The following is an 18,659-nucleotide window of genomic DNA, read 5'->3' on the forward strand; positions in this document are numbered from 1 at the left end:
ATAAATAAATAAATAAATAAATAAATAAATAAATAAATACAAAATTAGCCAGGCATGGTGGCGCCTGCCTATAATCCCAGCTAAGGCAGGAGAATCGCTTGAACCTGGGAGGCAGAGGTTGCAGTGAGCCAAGATCACGCCATTGCACTCTAGTCTGGGCAACAAGAGTGAAACTCCGTCTCAAAAAAAATAAATAAATAATAAATAAAAATAGTGACCTCTGGCCAGGTGCGGCAGCTCATACCCGTAATCCCAGCACTTTGGAAGGAAGGCCGAGATGGGCAGATTGCTTTAGCACAGGAGTTTGAGACCAGCCTGGCCAACATGGTGGAACCCCATCTCTACAAAAATAGAATAAAATTTAAGAGGTAATAGTGACCTTTTGGTAGATCGAAAACTGGATTGCTTTCTTTTTCTAAATGCTGATTCTTTTCTTTGTGGTGTTTGTGTTCTGTGCCGATGTCCCTCCCCCAGCCCTGTTATTGTGAGTGGAAGAAGGGGCAAGGGTTCGCCCGCTACTGTGAGCCCCTCCTCTCACGCTGGGTGTCCTTGGAGAAGCCTGCACTTCCTCATTGTACACCAGGGCCGGGTCCCTCCCTGGAGTGGTTCTGTGCTGCTGGGATGGGGCCAACCCCTCAGGTATTTTCTGAGTGTCACACAGAGGCGTATGCATTCATGGCCTTTGCGTGTCTTCCTGTTGTGGAGGCAAAAACGTGAAGAACCCTAGATGATTTTGGGACCAGGGCTCCATCACCTGCTGTTTATTGCACACCGGAGCATCCAGGCATGGGTGGAGAGCTCAGACTTCCAGGCACGGTCGCAGGGGCTGGTCTAACCATGTTCCCGCCCGCCTGCTCATCAGAACCGCCTGTTGGGAGCTGTTATCATGATCCTGTACCTGGGCCCTGGAACTGCCTGTTGGGGGCTGTTATCATGATCCCATACCTGGGCCCTGGGCCATCCGATTCTGACTTAATTGCTCCAGGTTGGGGCCAGGCTGTTGTTTGCTGTTTTGTTGTTTCTTCTGTGATGTTAGCCACTGGGCTAATCTGAGCCCCTCAGTTACAGGTGGAGAAACTGAGACCCATGGGGGTGCAAGGACTTGCCGAGGACCCAGAGCCCCTTGGGGGCAGAGCTGAGGCGGGGCCTGGCTTTGGGTCCCAGAGCTTCCAGTCCCCTTCCCACTCTCCTAACAGCTTTTTTTTTTGAGACAAGATCTCACCCTGTCACCCAGGCTGGAGTGCAATGGCATGATCTCGGCTCACTGCAATCTTCGCTAGCTGCGTTCCAGCGATTCTCCTGCCTCAGCCTCCCGAGCAGCTGGGATTACAGGTGTGTGCCGCCATGCCCAGCTCGTTTTTTTTTGTACTTTTAGTAGAGATGGGGTTTCACCATGTTGGCCAGGCTGATCTCGAACTCCTGACCTCAAATGATCCGCCTGCCTCGGCCTCCCAAAGTGCTAGGATTACAGGCTGGGATTACACTGTGCCTGGCCCTAGCAGCTTTGTCCTGTGCCATCCAACAACAGATGACCGAAGTCTTTGTTTCTTAACATGCATTCCATCTGCCTTACAGTTTTGCCACCTGCAAAACAGAGGACTTGTCGCTTTTCTGGTAAGCTGGAAATGTAATCTGGTAGCAGGAGGCCTGTGGAAGCTTGCCTTTAATGGCCTCGTGTCTCTTTCATCCTGTCCTGAGAGCCGGAGAACTTGGATGTTGCGCCTAACCCAACCTTCCTGTTAACATACAGTTCTGCAGGCTCATGGATCATCAGAAGCACGTCCTATCTCACGCGGCTGTATGCTTCCGTTGGTTCAGGTGTTTTTACCTTGACAGTATTTTCTCCTCGGTGGCTTTTGCGGTGGTTGCTTTTAATCAGCATTGACTCTTCAAGAAAAATATTTAGCTGCTACATCTCAGAGGAGACAGGGTGGAAAGCATCTGAGACCTGCAGGCTCAGACTTAGAACCAGAAGTGCCCTCAGAGTTCATCCGGCCCTGACCCAGCGGGAAATGAGTTCACAGAGAAGCGGGAGAACTTTGCCCCAGGCCCTGCCGTTGCTCATAACTGCCCCAGGTCCTTACATTTGCTCCAGGTCCTGCCCCAGGCCCTGCAGTTGCTCATAACTGCCCCAGGTCCTTACATTTGCTCCAGGTCCTGCCCCAGGCCCTGCAGTTGCTCATAACTGCCCCAGGTCCTTACATTTGCTCCAGGTCCTGCCCCAGGTCCTGCAGTTGCTCTGTGTGGTGGGTGTGATCTGGAGCCCTCCGCCCATTGCTGCATCTGGGGCAGGCATTGCTAATTGATCCCAGGACTCCTTCCTGCAGAGCACGCCCTGGTTCTCCAGGCAGCCGCTGCCTGTCAGCCTGCAGTGGTTCGGGAGAGGACACCTGCTTGCCTGGTCTGTTCCAAATCTTGCTTCTCATCCCAGCACAGGTAGGGGGTGCTATAGGAAAGGGATCCTCAGCTGGCCCTGTCACTGCTCTATCAGCTGGGGACGTGGCATCCTAGTGAAAACATCATGGCCGGGCGCGGTGGCTCACGCCTGGAATCCCAGCACTTTGGGAGGCTGAGGAGGGTGGATCACTTGAGGTCAGAAGTTCGAGACCAGCCTGGTCAACATGGTGAAACCCCATCTCTACTAAAAATACAAAAATTCGCCAGGTGTGGTGGCGGGTACCTGTAATCTGAGCTACTCGGGAGGCTGAGGCAGGAGAATCGCTTGAACCTGGGAGGCGGAGCTTGCAGTGAGCCGAGATCTTGCCACTGCACTCCAGCCTGGGCAACAGAGTGAGACTCTGTCTCAAAATCTCAAACAAACAAAAACAAACAAACAAACAAAGTGTCATTTATCCAGCACCCCTGGGGAACCATGATACCTGGTGTTTTATGGTACCTGGCAAGGTGCAGGTGAAGTTGCGGCTCTTGGGCATTGAACCCGTCTTGTTTGGGGCAGCTCAGGCCCCAGGCAGGGTCAGGGTTGGCTCTCGTTGGTGTGGCCCTGGCCCATCCAGACCTGTATTTCTGCTGTCCTGCAGGTGATCAATGTTGATGGGACGAAGAGGCGGACCCTCCTGGAGGACAAGCTCCCGCACATTTTCGGGTTCACGCTGCTGGGGGACTTCATCTACTGGACTGACTGGCAGCGCCGCAGCATCGAGCGGGTGCACAAGGTCAAGGCCAGCCGGGACGTCATCATTGACCAGCTGCCTGACCTGATGGGGCTCAAAGCTGTGAATGTGGCCAAGGTCGTTGGTGAGTCCAGGGGGGCCCCAAGCCATGGCTCACCCATGCAGACTTGCATGAGGAGGAAGTGACGGGTCCATGCCTGGGCATAAGTGTTGAGCTCAGGTGCCCCGACCTGGGGAAGGGCAGGACAGGAAAGGTGACAGTATCTGGCCAAGGACAGATGGGAAGGGACCAAGGGAGCTGATTAGGGAGTGGTTATGGACTAGGAATGTCGGTAACAATGGTTAGAAAGTGACTAACATTTGTTGAGCACCTGCTGTGTGCCCGGCCCTGGCCGGGAGCCTTCGTGCCCAGAGTGACCCCGTCTGCAAATGTAGTTCCTTGCCCTACTCGCACTGGGGAGCAGGACGCAGAGCCGTGCAACTCACAGGTGCCAAGCTCAGGACTCCCTCCTGGGTCTGCCTGGGCTGGGCTGTGCTTGTTGCCCCTGTGGCCCACGCATGTGCACCTTCCACCTGAAAGCCAGGATCTTCAGGACGCTCCCCGAGGAGGTCGTTGTCTGGCACAATGATTTGTCTCTTCCTGAAAAGGTGACAGAGTTACACTGGAGAGAGCAGCATCCAGGTGCGGCAGGGACAGGCCTGGGGCTCGCGGGCAGGGGCTCTGTGTCCTGCCGGGGTCCCGCACTGCACCTGCTTGTCAGAGGCACTCAGTCAATCTTTGCTGATGAAGGATGAGAGGACAGAGGACGTGATGCTTGCTGCTGCATTGCCTGCAGTCCTGGGTGAGATGCCCGGGTTGACTCTACTGCCCGTCAGGTGGATGTGATGTCAGATCCCCGGCTTTAAAATACGAGGGAGCTGGGAATTGAGGGAGCAGGTTGGGGCAGAAAGCACAGCCCCGTGGAAGCCTGGAGCTGAGGCAGTGTGGGCGACCCCTGGAGCAGTGAGTGCTTCCTTCATGGCCTTCATCGCACCCTGCAGTCCTCATGTAGGGGATGCAATCCATGAATTTAGTTTTCCTAGCCTCCTTTAAAAACGCGTTCATGCTGGGGCCGGGGCAGTGCAGTGGCTCACATCTGAAATCCCACCACTTTGGGAGGCTGAGGCAGGCAGATCACTTGAGGTCAGGAGATTGAGACCAGCCTGGCCAACATGGTGAAACCCCGTCTCTACTAAAAGTACAAAAAAAAAAAAAAAATTAGTCTGGGTGTGGTATCACACGCCTATAATCTCACTACTCGAGAGGCTGAGGCAGGAGAATTGCTTGAACCCAGGAGGTAGAGGTTGTAGTGAGCCCGTATCGTACCACTGCCCTCCACCTGGGCAATAGAGCGAGACTCTGTCTCAAAAAGAAAAAAAAAAAAAGAACATTTATGCCAGGTGTGGTGGCTCATGCCTGAAATCCCAGAACTTTGGAAGACTGAGGCAGGAGGATCACTTGAGCCCAGAAATTTGAGAGTGTCTTCCCTGGGCAACATAGAGAGACCTCATCTCTACCAGAAAAAAAAAAATTAGCCCGGCATGGTGGCATGTCCCTGTGGTCCTAGCTACTTAGGGGGCTGACGTGGCAGGATCACCTGAGTCTGGAGGCAGAGGTTGAAGTGAGCTGAGATCATGCCACTGCACTCCAGCCTGGGTGACAGACAGAGACCCTGTCTCAAAAAAAAAAAAAAAAAAAAAAAAAAAAAAAGCATTTACTATCCACCATGGAAGGTGAGACTGACCTGTGAGTGATTATTCAAAGAACAAAAAATAAACCCCAGAGATAAGACAAAAGGGTGCCTCCATGGAGGTGTGATTTAAAGCTGAGAAATTGGGCTTCTTCCCCCTCCCCTCTCACCCCATGGTTTGCTAAAGGAGATGGGAAAAAGGATTCTTTTTTTGGCTGAAATATTTAACACTAAATTAAAGCCAATTTTAACAGCACTTTGGTTGATGAGTGAAATTAACAGACTGGCCAAAAATAAACGAACGGTCTGTACTATGTGAAAAAGAGGCAGCTTTGGCCATGCTGGGCCAATGTGAGTTTTCAGGGTTGCTGGGAATGTCTGTGAATCGGAGGAAGGGCCTAGCTGGGACTCTCAGGAGCCGAGGCCCTGAGGGGCAACTTGCCTGGTCCCTGCCCCGAGGCGTTAACTGCTTTCTTCCTGGGCCGGATCGCAGGCCCTGAGGCTGGACCACTGGGCTGGCACTCTTGCCGAGCTGCTCCCTGACTTCCTGACCATGCTCCTTTCAGCAGCCTCGCTGCACTTTAGTTTCCTTGAATGAAAAATGGGGATGAGAATAGCTCCTACCTCCAAGGTGAATGGAGTGAGTTCGGACAGGTGACTCCCTGGGACCAGTGCCTGGCGCCTGACAAGGTCCAGTCAGAGCCCGCACTGCTGTTACTGATACCCTTGGCTGTACCAGGGGAGAACTTGGTTGCCATTGCCAGGTGTTCTCCCACCACCCCCACTACTGTCCCTGTTTGATGTGTGGCGGGAATAAAGCTGTGCACATTGGAGCTTTTGGCACATCCTGGCTTTCAGGTGAAAGGTGCGTGTGTGTTTGAGGGTTTAGCCTGGCCAACCCAGCCATGAGGTCGGACCCGACCCGGGGGTGAGTCCTGAGCTCGGCACCCCTGAGCTGTGTGGCTCACGGCAGCATTCACTGTGTGGCTTGGCCGCACCCCTTTCCCTGCTGGGCTGTTGATGTTTAGACTGGAACCTCTGTGTTCGCTTCCAGGAACCAACCCGTGTGCGGACAGGAACGGGGGGTGCAGCCACCTGTGCTTCTTCACACCCCACGCAACCCGGTGTGGCTGCCCCATCGGCCTGGAGCTGCTGAGTGACATGAAGACCTGCATCGTGCCTGAGGCCTTCTTGGTCTTCACCAGCAGAGCCGCCATCCACAGGATCTCCCTCGAGACCAATAACAATGACGTGGCCATCCCGCTTACGGGCGTCAAGGAGGCCTCAGCCCTGGACTTTGATGTGTCCAACAACCACATCTACTGGACAGACGTCAGCCTGAAGGTAGCGTGGGCCAGAACGTGCACACAGGCAGCCTTTATGGGAAAACCTTGCCTCTGTTCCTGCCTCAAAGGCTTCAGACACTTTTCTTAAAGCACTATCGTATTGATTGTAACGCAGTTCAAGCTAATCAAATATGAGCAAGCCTATTTAAAAAAAAAAAGATGATTATAATGAGCAAGTCCGGTAGACACACACAAGGGCTTTTGTGAAATGCTTGTGTGAATGTGAAATGTTTGTTGTCTGTTGAGCTTGACTTCAGACACCCCACCCACTCCCTTGTCGGTGCCCGTTTGCTCAGCAGACTCTTTCTTCATTTATAGTGCAAATGTAAACATCCAGGACAAATACAGGAAGACTTTTTTTTTTTTTTTGAGACAGAGTCTTGCTCTGTTGCCCAGGCTGGAGTACCGTAGCGTGAGCTCAGCTCACTGCAACCTCCGCCTCCCAGGTTCAAGCGATTCTTCTGCCTCAGCCTCCTGAGTAGCTGGGACTACAGACACGCACCACCACACCCAGCTAATTTTTTAAATATTTTTAGTAGAGACAGGGTTTCATCATGTTGGCCAGGCTGGTCTTGAACTCCTGACCTCAGGTGATCTGCCCGCCTCGGCCTCCCAAAGTGCTGAGATAACAGGTGTGAGCCACCGTGCCCCGCCTAGGAAAACTTTTTGCCTTCTAAAGAAGAGTTTAGCAAACTAGTCCGTGGGCTGGCCTTCTGACTCTGTAAAGAAAGTTTGATTGGTGGCTGGGTGCGGTGGCTCACACCTGTAATCCCAGCACTTTGGGAGGCCGAGGTGGGCGGATCACCTGAGGTCGGGAGTTCGAGACCAGCCTCACCAACGTGGAGAAACCCCGTCTCTACTAAAAATACAAAAAAAAAATTAACCGGGCATGGCGGCGCCTGCCTGTAATCGCAGCTACTCGGGAGGCTGAAGCAGGAGAATTGCTTGAACCTGGGAGGTGGAGGTTGTGGTGAGCCGAGATGGCACCATTGCACTCCAGCCTGGGCAACAAAAGTGAAACTCCGTCTCAGAAAAAAAAAAGTTTGATTGGTGTAACCAAAGCGCATTTGTTTATGGATTGTCTGTGGCAGCTTTTGTTCTGCCGAGATGAGTTGTGACAGATCTGTATGGGCTCTAAAGCCTAAAACATGTGCCATCCGCCCCTTTACAGAAAAAGTGTGCTGACCTCTGTTCTAAAGTATGGGACAACTACAATGTTTGCTCATTTATTATTCTATGATTTGTTTTCTGCTTTTTGTTGTTGTTGAGATAGGATTTCCCTCTGTCACTCAGGCTGGAGTGCAGTGGTGTAATCTCAGCTCACTGCAGCCTCGACCTCCTGGGCTCTAGTGATCCTCTCATCTCAGCCTCCCTAGTAGCTGGGACTACAGGCACACACCACCACTCCTGGCTGATTTTTTTTGTGTGTGGAGACAGGGTTTCCGCATGTTGCCCAGGCTGGTTTCAAACTCCTAGGCTCAAACGCCCACCTCAGCCTCCCAAAGTGCTGGGATTACAGGCGTGAGCCACCATGCCCAGCCTATTCTACTGTTTGTATTACATAGCTTTAAAAGATTTTTTATGACTTTAAGTCACAAGGGTTCTTTGTAGAAAAAAAAAATATATAGAAAAGTATAAAAAGAAAGTAAAAATTGTCCATAACCTCTCCAGCCAGAGACGACCATTGCTGACACCTCAGCATATTGCCTTTAAGTCTTTTTTCTCTAAGATAGCATTTCTCATCATCACAGTCATATGCTACGCAGAATTCTGTATCCTGATTTTTTCACTTGACATTACAACAGGTATTTGATGGCGCTGTGACAAACTCTTTGGCACAATCTTTTAAACGTATGAAATACTCCACTGCACAGATGTTCGCTTTTAGGCTTAACTGTTCTTTTATTTTGCGTGTGCTGGTTACAGCTGGGCACAGTGGCTCATGCCTGTAATCACAACACTTTGAGAGGCTGAGGCAGGAGGATCACTTGAGCCCAGAAGTTTGAGACCGGCCTGGGCAACATAGTGAGACCCCATCTCTACAAAAAACTTTTTTAATAAGTCGGGCGTAGTGGTGCATAGCTGTAGTCCCAGCCACCAAGGAGGCTGAGTTGGGAGGATTGCTTGAGCCCCAGGAGGTTGATGCTGCAGTGACCTGAGATTACTCCACTGTACTCCAGCCTGAGCGACACAGCAAGACTTGTCTGGGGAAAAAGAAAAAAAAAAAAAAAAAAAAAATATATATATATATATATACGCACACACACATAATATAAAAATATATATTTATGTAATATATAATATAAAAATATATATTTATAAAATTTATAAATTATATTTATAAGTAAATATATAATATATAATATAAATATATATTATATAATATATAATATTAAAATATATAATATAAAAATATATATTTATAAATAATATATAATACATACTTATAAGTATATATTTAAAATATATGTAATGTATATTTTTAAATGTATGATATATAATATACATTTATAAATACACATTTATATTATTTTATATAAAATATATATAAAATCTCCAAGTTGCTTTTTCCAAAAAGGTGTCTTGCTGCATTTCAAACATTCATTTAAAAACTTGAATGCTGGTGATCTGGTCCAGAATGTGTTCAGTAGCTGCTGCCAGTGGCCAAGCATCTCGGGAGATGTCTACAAAACACGCTGGTTCTGGCCTGGCGTGGTGGCTCACGCCTGTAATCTCAGCACTTTGGGAGGCTGAGGCAGGTGGATCACCTGAGGTCTGGATTTCGAGACCAGCCTTGCCAGCTTGGTGAAACCCCATCTCTACTAAGAATACAAAAAAATTAGCCAGGCATGGTGGCATATGCCTGTAATCCCACCTACTTGGGAGGCTAAGGCTGGAGAATCGCTTGAACCCAGGGGGCAGAGGTTGCAGTGAGCCGAGATCGCACCATTGCACTCCAGGCTGGGCAAGAAGAGCGAAACTCCGTCTCAAAAAAAAAAAAAAGATGCTGGTTCCTAAAATGTGGCCCTTTTCCTCCTCACCTGCTGCCAGACCATCAGCCGCGCCTTCATGAACGGGAGCTCGGTGGAGCACGTGGTGGAGTTTGGCCTTGACTACCCCGAGGGCATGGCCGTTGACTGGATGGGCAAGAACCTCTACTGGGCCGACACTGGGACCAACAGAATCGAAGTGGCGCGGCTGGACGGGCAGTTCCGGCAAGTCCTCGTGTGGAGGGACTTGGACAACCCGAGGTCGCTGGCCCTGGATCCCACCAAGGGGTAAGTGTTTGCCTGTCCCGTGCGTCCTTGTGTTCACCTCGTATGAGACAGTGCAGGGGTGCCAACTGGGCAAGGTGGCAGGCTGTCCGTGTGGCCCTCGGTGATTAGAACTGTACTGACATCATTAGCCTTGATGGTGGCCAGGACTGGTAGGACCCTCAGAGGTCATGGAGTTCCTTCGTGGAGCGGGTGCTGAGGCTGTATCAGGCACAGTGCTGGCTGCTTTCACCTGGGCCGTCTCACCGAAGCGTCCATGGAGCCTGCGTAGGGTGGGTATCTGTGTCGATTTTACAGATGCAGAAACAGGCTCAGAGAAACCGAGTGACTTCCCTAAGGTCACATACCCAGTTAGAGCAGAGCTGGGCCAGGAAGTGCTGTCTCAGGCTCCTGATGAGGCCTCCTTGCTTTGCACTCTTGCCAAAACCATGATCCAGAACTGACTTTGAGGTCCCCGGACCTCAGGCTCCTCCGAAATGGCCTCTTGGAGGCTGCTGAGCCACAGCTTAGGACCCACCTCGAGAGGCAAATGTGCTTTGAGCTGCCAGGCATCCTGGGGGCCCTGCCTTGGGCACGGGGTTCAGACAGGCCCCAGATGTGTGGGGCGTCTTTCTGGACTTGAGTTTTCTTTTCTGTGTGGTGGACACAGTGCTCACCCCGTAAAGCACCTGTGATGTGTGCAGCAGCCCAATCCCTGCCTGTCGCCTGTTCTGCTAGGGAAGGAAGGAAGACTTCAGGATGGCAGGACAACAGAAAGAGGTCCAGGTTTTAGAGCAAGGGCAGGTCAAACTTAGAAAATTCTGGAATGAGGATGTGCATTTCCTCTTCTGGATCTTCTAAAAGAAGAGGGAAGGAGGGGCTGCTGGGGGAGGAGCCCAGAGCCGAGTTTACATCCGGATCCCGCAAGGCCTCCCCTGCCCTGAGGTCTTGTTTTGTGATGTGCTTGTGTCCATCCTGGTTTCTGCCGTGTCCCCAGCATCCGGCCAAGCTTAGGTGGATGTTCCAGACACTCACCCTGTCTGTGCACCTGTTTTTGTGTCCGTAAATGGGTATTTACTCGCCTTACGAGTGAGCCACTGTGGGAATTCAGGGAGGTGGCGCAGTGACCACCCCTGGAGGGATATGTGTGTGGCAGGGGGCAAGGGTCTCGCCCTTCCCTGCTTCCTGCGCGTGGCTTTCTCCAGGACGGGGAGGGCTGAGCTGAAGAGGTGGGGACAGTTGCGTCCCCCCGCCACCCACTGTCCTGCGGTGAGAGCAGACTAACTGAGCCTGCCCTTCTCCCTTGTGCCTTCCAGCTACATCTACTGGACCGAGTGGGGCGGCAAGCCGAGGATCGTGCGGGCCTTCATGGACGGGACCAACTGCATGACGCTGGTGGACAAGGTGGGCCGGGCCAACGACCTCACCATTGACTACGCTGACCAGCGCCTCTACTGGACCGACCTGGACACCAACATGATCGAGTCGTCCAACATGCTGGGTGAGGGCCGGGCCGGGGCCTTCTGGTCATGGAGGGCGGGGCAGCCGGGCGTTGGCCACCTCCCAGCCTCGCCGCACGTACCCTGTGGCCTGCAAGTTCCCCAACCTGGCAGGAGCTGTGGCCACACCCACGACTGCCCAGCAGCCTCACCCTCTGCTGTGGGAGTTGTCCCCGTCCACCCCTGGGTGCCTTTGCTGCAGTTATGTCGGGAGAGGCTCTGGTGACAGCTGTTTCCTGTGCACCTGCTGGGCACCAGGTCCCAGCTAATCCCTGTGCCAGGACTCTAATTTGACCCTAACACACATGGTGGTTTTCATTGCTGGGGAAGCTGAGGCCTGAGGAAGTCACATGACTTGCCTTAGGTCACAGAGCTGGTGAGTTCAGGATCCCCCAGAGATACCAGGGCCAGCACTCGATCCCCACCCAGCCCTGAGCCCCACCGTGTGCTCGGATTGTGCTGGGAGTGTCCACACGCCCGGGACCCCAGGGCTGGTGCTCTCATCTCCTTTTTCCAGATCATGAGAATGAGGCTCAGGGAAGTTTGAAAAAAACCTATCCCAAGTCACACAGCAACAGGAGCAGGATTTGAACCCAGAAAAGGGGACCGCACACTCTGTTCTGCTAGAGTAGTTAGCTGTCCTGGGTGATATGGCAGGTGATAGGGGCAACTGTGCTTAACAAAGGAACCCCCATCCCCCCTGCCAAGTTGGGAGACTAGAAGGTCAGGGGCAGAAGCTCTGAAGGGCCAGGTGCAGTGGCTGACACCTCTAATCCCAGCACTTTGTGAGGCCAAGGCGGGCAGATGATTTGAGCCCGGGAGTTCAAGATCAGCCTGGGTAATGTAGTGAGACGCCATCTCTACAAAAAAAATTTTAAAAAATTAGCTGGGCATGGTGGTTCATGCCTGTAGTCCAAGCTACTTGGGAGGCTCAGGTGGGAGGATTGCTTGAGCCCAGGAGGTTGAGGTTGTGGTGAGCTGTGATCATGCCACTGCACTCCAGCCTGGGCAATAGAGTGAGACCGTCTCCAAAAAAAAAAAAGAAGAAGAAGAAGAAGAAGCTCTGAGGCTCCAAGTCCCCAGGCACCCCTTGGCTTGAGGGCAGACAAGGGAGGAGAGGGTCACCTGGGCAGCCCTGACTTTTGTCCCCTGGCAGAGGGACCTTCAGTGACCTTGGCCCTAGGAGAGCCTCTGAGCACGTCAGCCATGTCGAACCGCTCAGGAAGGGCAGCAAGAATTTGGCTTCTGACCTCTGCCTCTCCTACTCGCCATCTGCACTGGGTGTGGTTGTGCCCATTTTACAGATGAGGAGGCTGGGGCATCGACCAGCTGAATGCCTTGTCCCAGGTACTGCATAGGCAGAGCTGGCAGTTGAACCCCGTGTCCTGGTTGTCGCTGGGGGTGGGCTGCACCCTGACTTGTGAGGCCAGTAGCAAGGTTTGCACGTGACTTCATGACCATCACCCAGCTCTGCAGCACATCCCGTGACCCAGCTCATCCAGGCCACATGCAAACCTGTTGCCAGGCGAGAAACCAGTCACAGCACAGCTGTGGTTGCCTGAAATGATTAAGCTCATTAATCACCCCGGAGTGAGGACAGACTCAGATGAAAACCAGCAAAAGCCCTGGAAACTCATGTGACCCTGCCAATGAGGGCGGCCATGTGCATTGCAGCCTGGCCGTCACTCCGCGGTACGTGTTTTGGACTTAAACGCTCCGGATGTTTACTGAGTGCTTGATTAATAACATGGAAGGCCTGGGCTCATTGCTGTGGGAGTGAAGGATGCACAGCCAGGCCTGACATGATGAGAACAAGAACCTGGAGTCTCGCTGCCTGGGTGGTAATCCTGGCCCTGCCACTTAGCAACTGTGTGACTGTAGCCAGGTCACTTAATTTTGCTAGATCCTGCCTGCGCTTCAGTGGATCTTGCTGGTTTTCCAAGGTGGCCAAACACTTTAAGGCATTCATGTGGTTGCTAGGCTGCAGGGTTGAACCCTGGCTCACCCCGCAGGGCGCCGTGTGCTCTGTGGCCTGGCTGTGCCGTTGCTGACACCGTGCCCGTGTGTGTTCATGCAGGTCAGGAGCGGGTCGTGATTGCCGACGATCTCCCGCACCCGTTCGGTCTGACGCAGTACAGCGATTATATCTACTGGACAGACTGGAATCTGCACAGCATTGAGCGGGCCGACAAGACTAGCGGCCGGAACCGCACCCTCATCCAGGGCCACCTGGACTTCGTGATGGACATCCTGGTGTTCCACTCCTCCCGCCAGGATGGCCTCAATGACTGTATGCACAACAACGGGCAGTGTGGGCAGCTGTGCCTTGCCATCCCCGGCGGCCACCGCTGCGGCTGCGCCTCACACTACACCCTGGACCCCAGCAGCCGCAACTGCAGCCGTAAGTGCCTCATGGTCCCCCGCACCTCACTCCCTCGTTAGATCAGGCTGGTTCTGGGAGCTGACGCTGAAAGGAGCTTCTCATCTGGGGTTCCTGGGTGTACATAGATGGTTGGGTAGGTTGTGCACTGCACAAGCTGCATGATGCTACCTGGGGGTCCAGGTCCAGGCTGGATGGACTTGTTGCTTCATCAGGACATAGATAAATGGCCAAAACTCCTCAGCTGGAAGGTCCTGGGCAGGATCTTTGGGTGTGAAAACCAGTCACAGGGGAAGGGTGCTTGCTCATACTGCCAGCACAGTGCTGAGTGCTTTCCATAGCACTCGTTTACTCCTCAAGCCTGGAGGGTGGGGAGTAGCATGGTCCCATTTCACGTACAAGGAACCGATGCACAGAGAGGTGTGGCAACCCATCCAAGGCCATACAACTGGGGTGGGTTGAGCCGGGGTTGACTGTGGCAGGCTGGCTCAAGAGTCCCTGCTCCTGAACCCTTGCCAGGCAGCCTGGCATCAGCTCGGGGAATTTTTGCCCTGACCCTCGGAAGCAGGTGGGCCTCTTTGTTCTCATGTCAGTGATGAGAAGAGTGACTTTCCTATGGCCCCTCTGGAGTACAGGTGTTTCCTGTTGGCGGGCTCTTCCCCCATGACATCAGCAGCGAGCTGGTTATGATTCCCTACGGCAGAACTTGATAGTTTATAAAGCTCTTTGTCATCCAGGCCCCGTTGGAGTCTCACGCAGACCTGGTCGCAGGCGGGGCTGGTCTTGCCTGTCCCAGCTGCATGGATGGGGAACTTGAGGCTTGCAAAGGTTAAGGGGCTGTTTGAGGCCCAGGCTGGCAGGAGATGGGCCTGGGCCAGAGTCTGGGACTTCCCATGCCTGGGCTGTCTTTGGTCCTGTTGCTCACCATCCCTCCCTGGGGCCATGACCTTAGAGAGCCAAATGGAGGTGCAGGTAACCCACGGCAAGGAGGGGTTGCCATGACTCAGAGTCCCCGTCCTGTGGCCGGCAGTACCTGGTGCAACGACTTGGATTTCAGACCAGCCACTGTAGCCCGCTGACGGTGCGCTCGAAGTGCCACAGCTTCTGAAGCCAGGCAGGACTCAGGCCAGGAGACTCTGTTAGCTGCTGAGAGGGAGAGGCCAACGGATGTTCTGGTCCTGCTAGAGAGCTGGTTCTTCGGATCCTGATACCAGTGCACTGAGAGGAGGCCCAGCTTGATTCTGGGGCTGCCTTTTGGTGGCATGTGCTGCTCACTGACACCCTCGAGGAGTGTCTTCTCTCGGGCTTGTTGACTTTGCCCGGTTTTCCGCAGTTCACTGGTGCACACATAGGCACATAGCAAACCGCACACACAGTCGTGGGTATGAGTTTCACTACATTCCACCACCAGTGTTCACTACCATTACCTGCCTTCCGTCTTAAGTGTTCATCATTTAAAAATAAATTTATTGGGCTGGACGCGGTGGCTCATGACTGTTATCCCAGCACTTTGGGAGGCTGAGGCGGGCAGATCACCTGAGGTCAGGAGTTCAAGACCAGCCTGGCCAATATGGTAAAACTCCATCTCTACTAAAAATACAAAATTAGCCAGGCATGGTGGGGCATGCCTATAATCCCAGCTACTTGGGAGGCTGAGAGAGGAGAATCGCTTGAACTTGGGAGGTGGAAGTTTCAAGTGAGCTCATTTTGTGCCACTGCACTCCAGCCTGGGCAACAAGAGCGAAACTCCATCTCAAATGAATGAATGAATGAATGAATGAATGAATGGCAGGGCGTAGTGGCTCCCACCTGTAATCCCAGCACTTTGGGAGGCCAAGGCGGGCGGATGACAAGGTCAGGAGATCGAGACCATCCTGGCTAACACGGTGAAACCCGTCTCTACTAAAAATACAAAAAATGAGCCAGGCGTGGTGATGGGCGCCTGTAGTCCCAGCTACTCAGGAGGCTGAGGCAGGAGAATGGTGTGAATCCGAGAGGCAGAGCTTGCAGTGAGCCCAGGTAGCACCACTGCAGTCCAGCGTGGGCAACAGTGCGAGACTCCATCTCAAAAAAAAAAAAATAAATAAAAGAAAAATAAATTTATGATCTATTTCAAAAATAACACATGTACTTTGAAACAGCAGAGACACATATGACACGGAGAGTGAAATTCCCCATAGCGCACCCCCAAGAGACAGCCCTGGTCCCCCCGTCTTTCCCGTGGACCTCCAGCGGGGCAGATGCTGAGCCGCCTGTTGTCGAGTGGCGTGCTATCCCGTCCTGCAGCTCCTCTGTGGCTTACAGACACCCACCTGCAGCCCTGTCTTTGCCTCCTCTAGCGCCCACCACCTTCTTGCTGTTCAGCCAGAAATCTGCCATCAGTCGGATGATCCCGGACGACCAGCACAGCCCGGATCTCATCCTGCCCCTGCATGGACTGAGGAACGTCAAAGCCATCGACTATGACCCACTGGACAAGTTCATCTACTGGGTGGATGGGCGCCAGAACATCAAGCGAGCCAAGGACGACGGGACCCAGGCAGGTGCCCTGTGGGAAGGGTGCGGGGTGTGCTTCCCAAGGCGCTCCTCTTGCTGGTTTCCAGGCTGCTGCCCCTGTCCTTAGCAGAGGGAGGAAACAGAGGATGGCTCTGGGTGAATGATGACTTGGGCTTCGATTATGTAGTCACAGGGTATGACCCTGAGATGTGTGGAACCCCGAGACTGTGATTATATGTAGAAACTGGGTTTCCCCGTTGTTTAAGTAGTCATGGTGGGGTCAGACCCCACAGGACTTTTGTCTTTTCAAGAAAGAAAATGGTCGTGTGTCATGCAGGGGTAGTTGGTACTGGTTAATCCAGGTTTATCCTTTATTTTGTGGCAACTGTACAGTCATTTCTGCTACAATGCAGTATATGCTCTTCTGAAAGTCACCTATGCAAAATCGCACAGTAAAAATGACACAACTCATAGGGAAAGCGGGGCCAGGGCACAGCCCTCAAAATCTCCATCAATGACATGTAAGAAAAGAGAGGAACCTGGGAAATAGCAAAGTGCCTTTTGCACATTAAATGGTTAGCTATATCCCACAATACTGTGCATTCGTAAACGTTAATGCTGCAATAAATACGGCACTTCACCTTGGGAAGATCTGGAGTTGGCTTATGAGTGTGGAAGGGTGTAGCGCGTGAGTTTTTGTGAAACACTGGAAGGAGGATTGTGGGAAATCAAATGGAAAGTTCTCACCCCAGGCGTGGAGAAGAGTGGGTCATGGCCCCAGCAGTGAGCCCAGGGAGGTCAGAGACGGAGGTGTGTGTGTGGGTGTGACCCTGCGCATTTCCCTGCCGGCTGTAGTTTTTTGCATTCGCTTAATGTTTCTCGTGGAGGAAATTGTGCATGAGCAAATGTGAAACCGTGCTGTGCTCAAATTGTCCTAATACATCATTGCATTGAAACAGATTGGCTTTTTTTTTTTTTTTTTGAGATGGAGTCTCACTCTGTCACCAGCCTGGAGTGCAGTGGCATGATCTTGGCTCACTGCAACCTTTGCCTCCTATGTTCAAGTGATTTTCCTGCCTCAGCCTCCTGAGTACCTGGGATTACAGGCATGAGCCACCGCGGCCGGCCAGATTTGCATTTTTGAAACAACTGCTAGGCTGGGCGCGGTGGCTCACACCTGTAATCCCAGCACTGTGGGAGGCCAAGGCAGGTGGATCACCTGAGGTCAGGGGTTTGAGACCAGCCTGGCCAACATGGTGAAACCCCGTCTCTACTGAAAATACAAAAATCAGCTGGGTGTGGTGGCGGGTGCCTGTAATCCCAGCTACTCAGGAGGCTGAGGCAGGAGAATTGCTTGAACCCAGGAGGCAGAGGTTGCGGTGAGCCGAGATCGCACCATTGCACTCCAGCCTGGGCAACAAGAGCAAAACTCCGTCTCAAAAAATAAAAAATAGAAAAACAAGTGCTGTAGCGGAAGTGAGCACTTTGCGGAGTCAGGCTTGTGTGGACTGTTCCACGAATGATGTGCTCACGGCGGCCTCAGGCCCACCTGGAGTCTGCAGCATGGGGCACAACAGGTTCATTAGTGTAGAATTCCAGGACAGGCCTGGCTCCTAAGCAGCCTTCTTTTACAAAAACTGCAGAGCCCGCCTGTATCATAGCACTTCGGGAGGCTGAAGTGGGTGGATCACGAGGTCAGGAGCTCAAGACCAGCCTGGCCAATATGGTGAAACCCCATCTCTACTAAATATACGAAAATTAGCTGGGTGTGGTGGCACGCGCCTGTAGTCCCAGCTACTCGGGAGGCTGAGGCAGAATTGCTTGAACCTGGGAGGTGGAGGTTGCAGGGATCTGAGACCACGTCATTGCACTCCAGCCTGGGCAACAGAGCGAGACGCCATCTCAAAAAAAAAAAAACCTACAGAGCCACACGGCCTCTTTCTCCACCGAGTGTTGGTGTGGGAGCTTGTGTTATTGTGGTGAAATCTTGGTACTTTCTTGAGGCAGAGAGAGGCTGAGCGCCTGGAGAGACTTTCACATGGGTCGCCATGTCCGCCGTCAGTTTCGCTGTTGTGCTCCCCATCTGAAGGCTGGTGCCGTCCAGACAGGCTGGACGCCCCTTTCCACCAGATCCTTCCTCCCGCAGCAGTTTCTAGTTACGTTGTACTGTGAGGTCTGTGTCCTTGGTTGATGGCAAAAGTCAGCTGAATTGAAATTCAGAGCCATGCCTGGCTCCCTGGAGCTTCTCTCCTGGGCAGCTGTGATCATTGCCTCTGCTGTGGTGTGGGTGGTGGAAATGGATTCCTTTCATCTTGCTTGCTACAGGTGACTGTCACGTGGAGTCCTTTGGAGAGAGGGACGTGTTAATTGATGGATGTGGCTCCCATGCTGAGAAAGCTCCTGGGCGTACATTGCCTTAGAGTTTCATTGGAGCTGCGTTCTTTTATGGTGTCTGCTAGGCAGAAGTGATGAAGACTTGGAAGAAAACCCAGAAGGTTTTCCACTTAATTTGGAAAATGTGCTTTTCCCCTCCTGTGTCTTTTGCTAAGGTCCAGCCTCCTGCAGCCTCCCCGCTCTGTGGACTCTGGCTTTGATTCTTTATTAGGAGTCCCCGTGCTCCCCCAAAAGATGGTGTCTAAATTATCATCCAATTGGCCGAGGTTTTGTTTTCTATTAATTGTTTTTATTTTTTATTGTGGTAAATATATATAACATAAAATTTGCCATTTTAATTGTTTTGTTATTGTTATTTTTGAGACAGGGTCTCACCCCAGTGCCCAGGCTGGAGTGCAGTGGTGCGATCATGGCTCACTGCAGCCTCAG

The 18,659-nt window shown here is 52.4% G+C and overlaps 1 protein-coding gene across 3 annotated transcripts in view; it reads left to right on the forward strand.

The window, feature by feature from the left end:
- The window catches only part of LRP5 (LDL receptor related protein 5), a 137,664-nt gene that overhangs the window by 87,691 nt on the left and 31,314 nt on the right, over positions 1-18,659 (forward strand). For 2 of the 3 annotated variants that reach the window (XM_016921396.3, XM_024347283.3), the window contains exons 8-13: positions 3,039-3,255; positions 5,916-6,205; positions 9,259-9,485; positions 10,778-10,962; positions 13,038-13,361; positions 15,680-15,879. In XM_016921396.3, the coding sequence (XP_016776885.1) occupies positions 3,039-3,255; positions 5,916-6,205; positions 9,259-9,485; positions 10,778-10,962; positions 13,038-13,361; positions 15,680-15,879 (1,443 nt within the window). Of the gene's footprint in view, positions 1-3,038; positions 3,256-3,807; positions 3,974-5,915; positions 6,206-9,258; positions 9,486-10,777; positions 10,963-13,037; positions 13,362-15,679; positions 15,880-18,659 lie in introns of those variants that run through there. The other variant, XM_016921397.4, reaches the window with a different exon arrangement.

The sequence above is a fragment of the Pan troglodytes genome, chromosome 9 (assembly GCF_028858775.2).
Source record: "Pan troglodytes isolate AG18354 chromosome 9, NHGRI_mPanTro3-v2.0_pri, whole genome shotgun sequence".
Taxonomy (NCBI): domain Eukaryota; kingdom Metazoa; phylum Chordata; class Mammalia; order Primates; family Hominidae; genus Pan; species Pan troglodytes.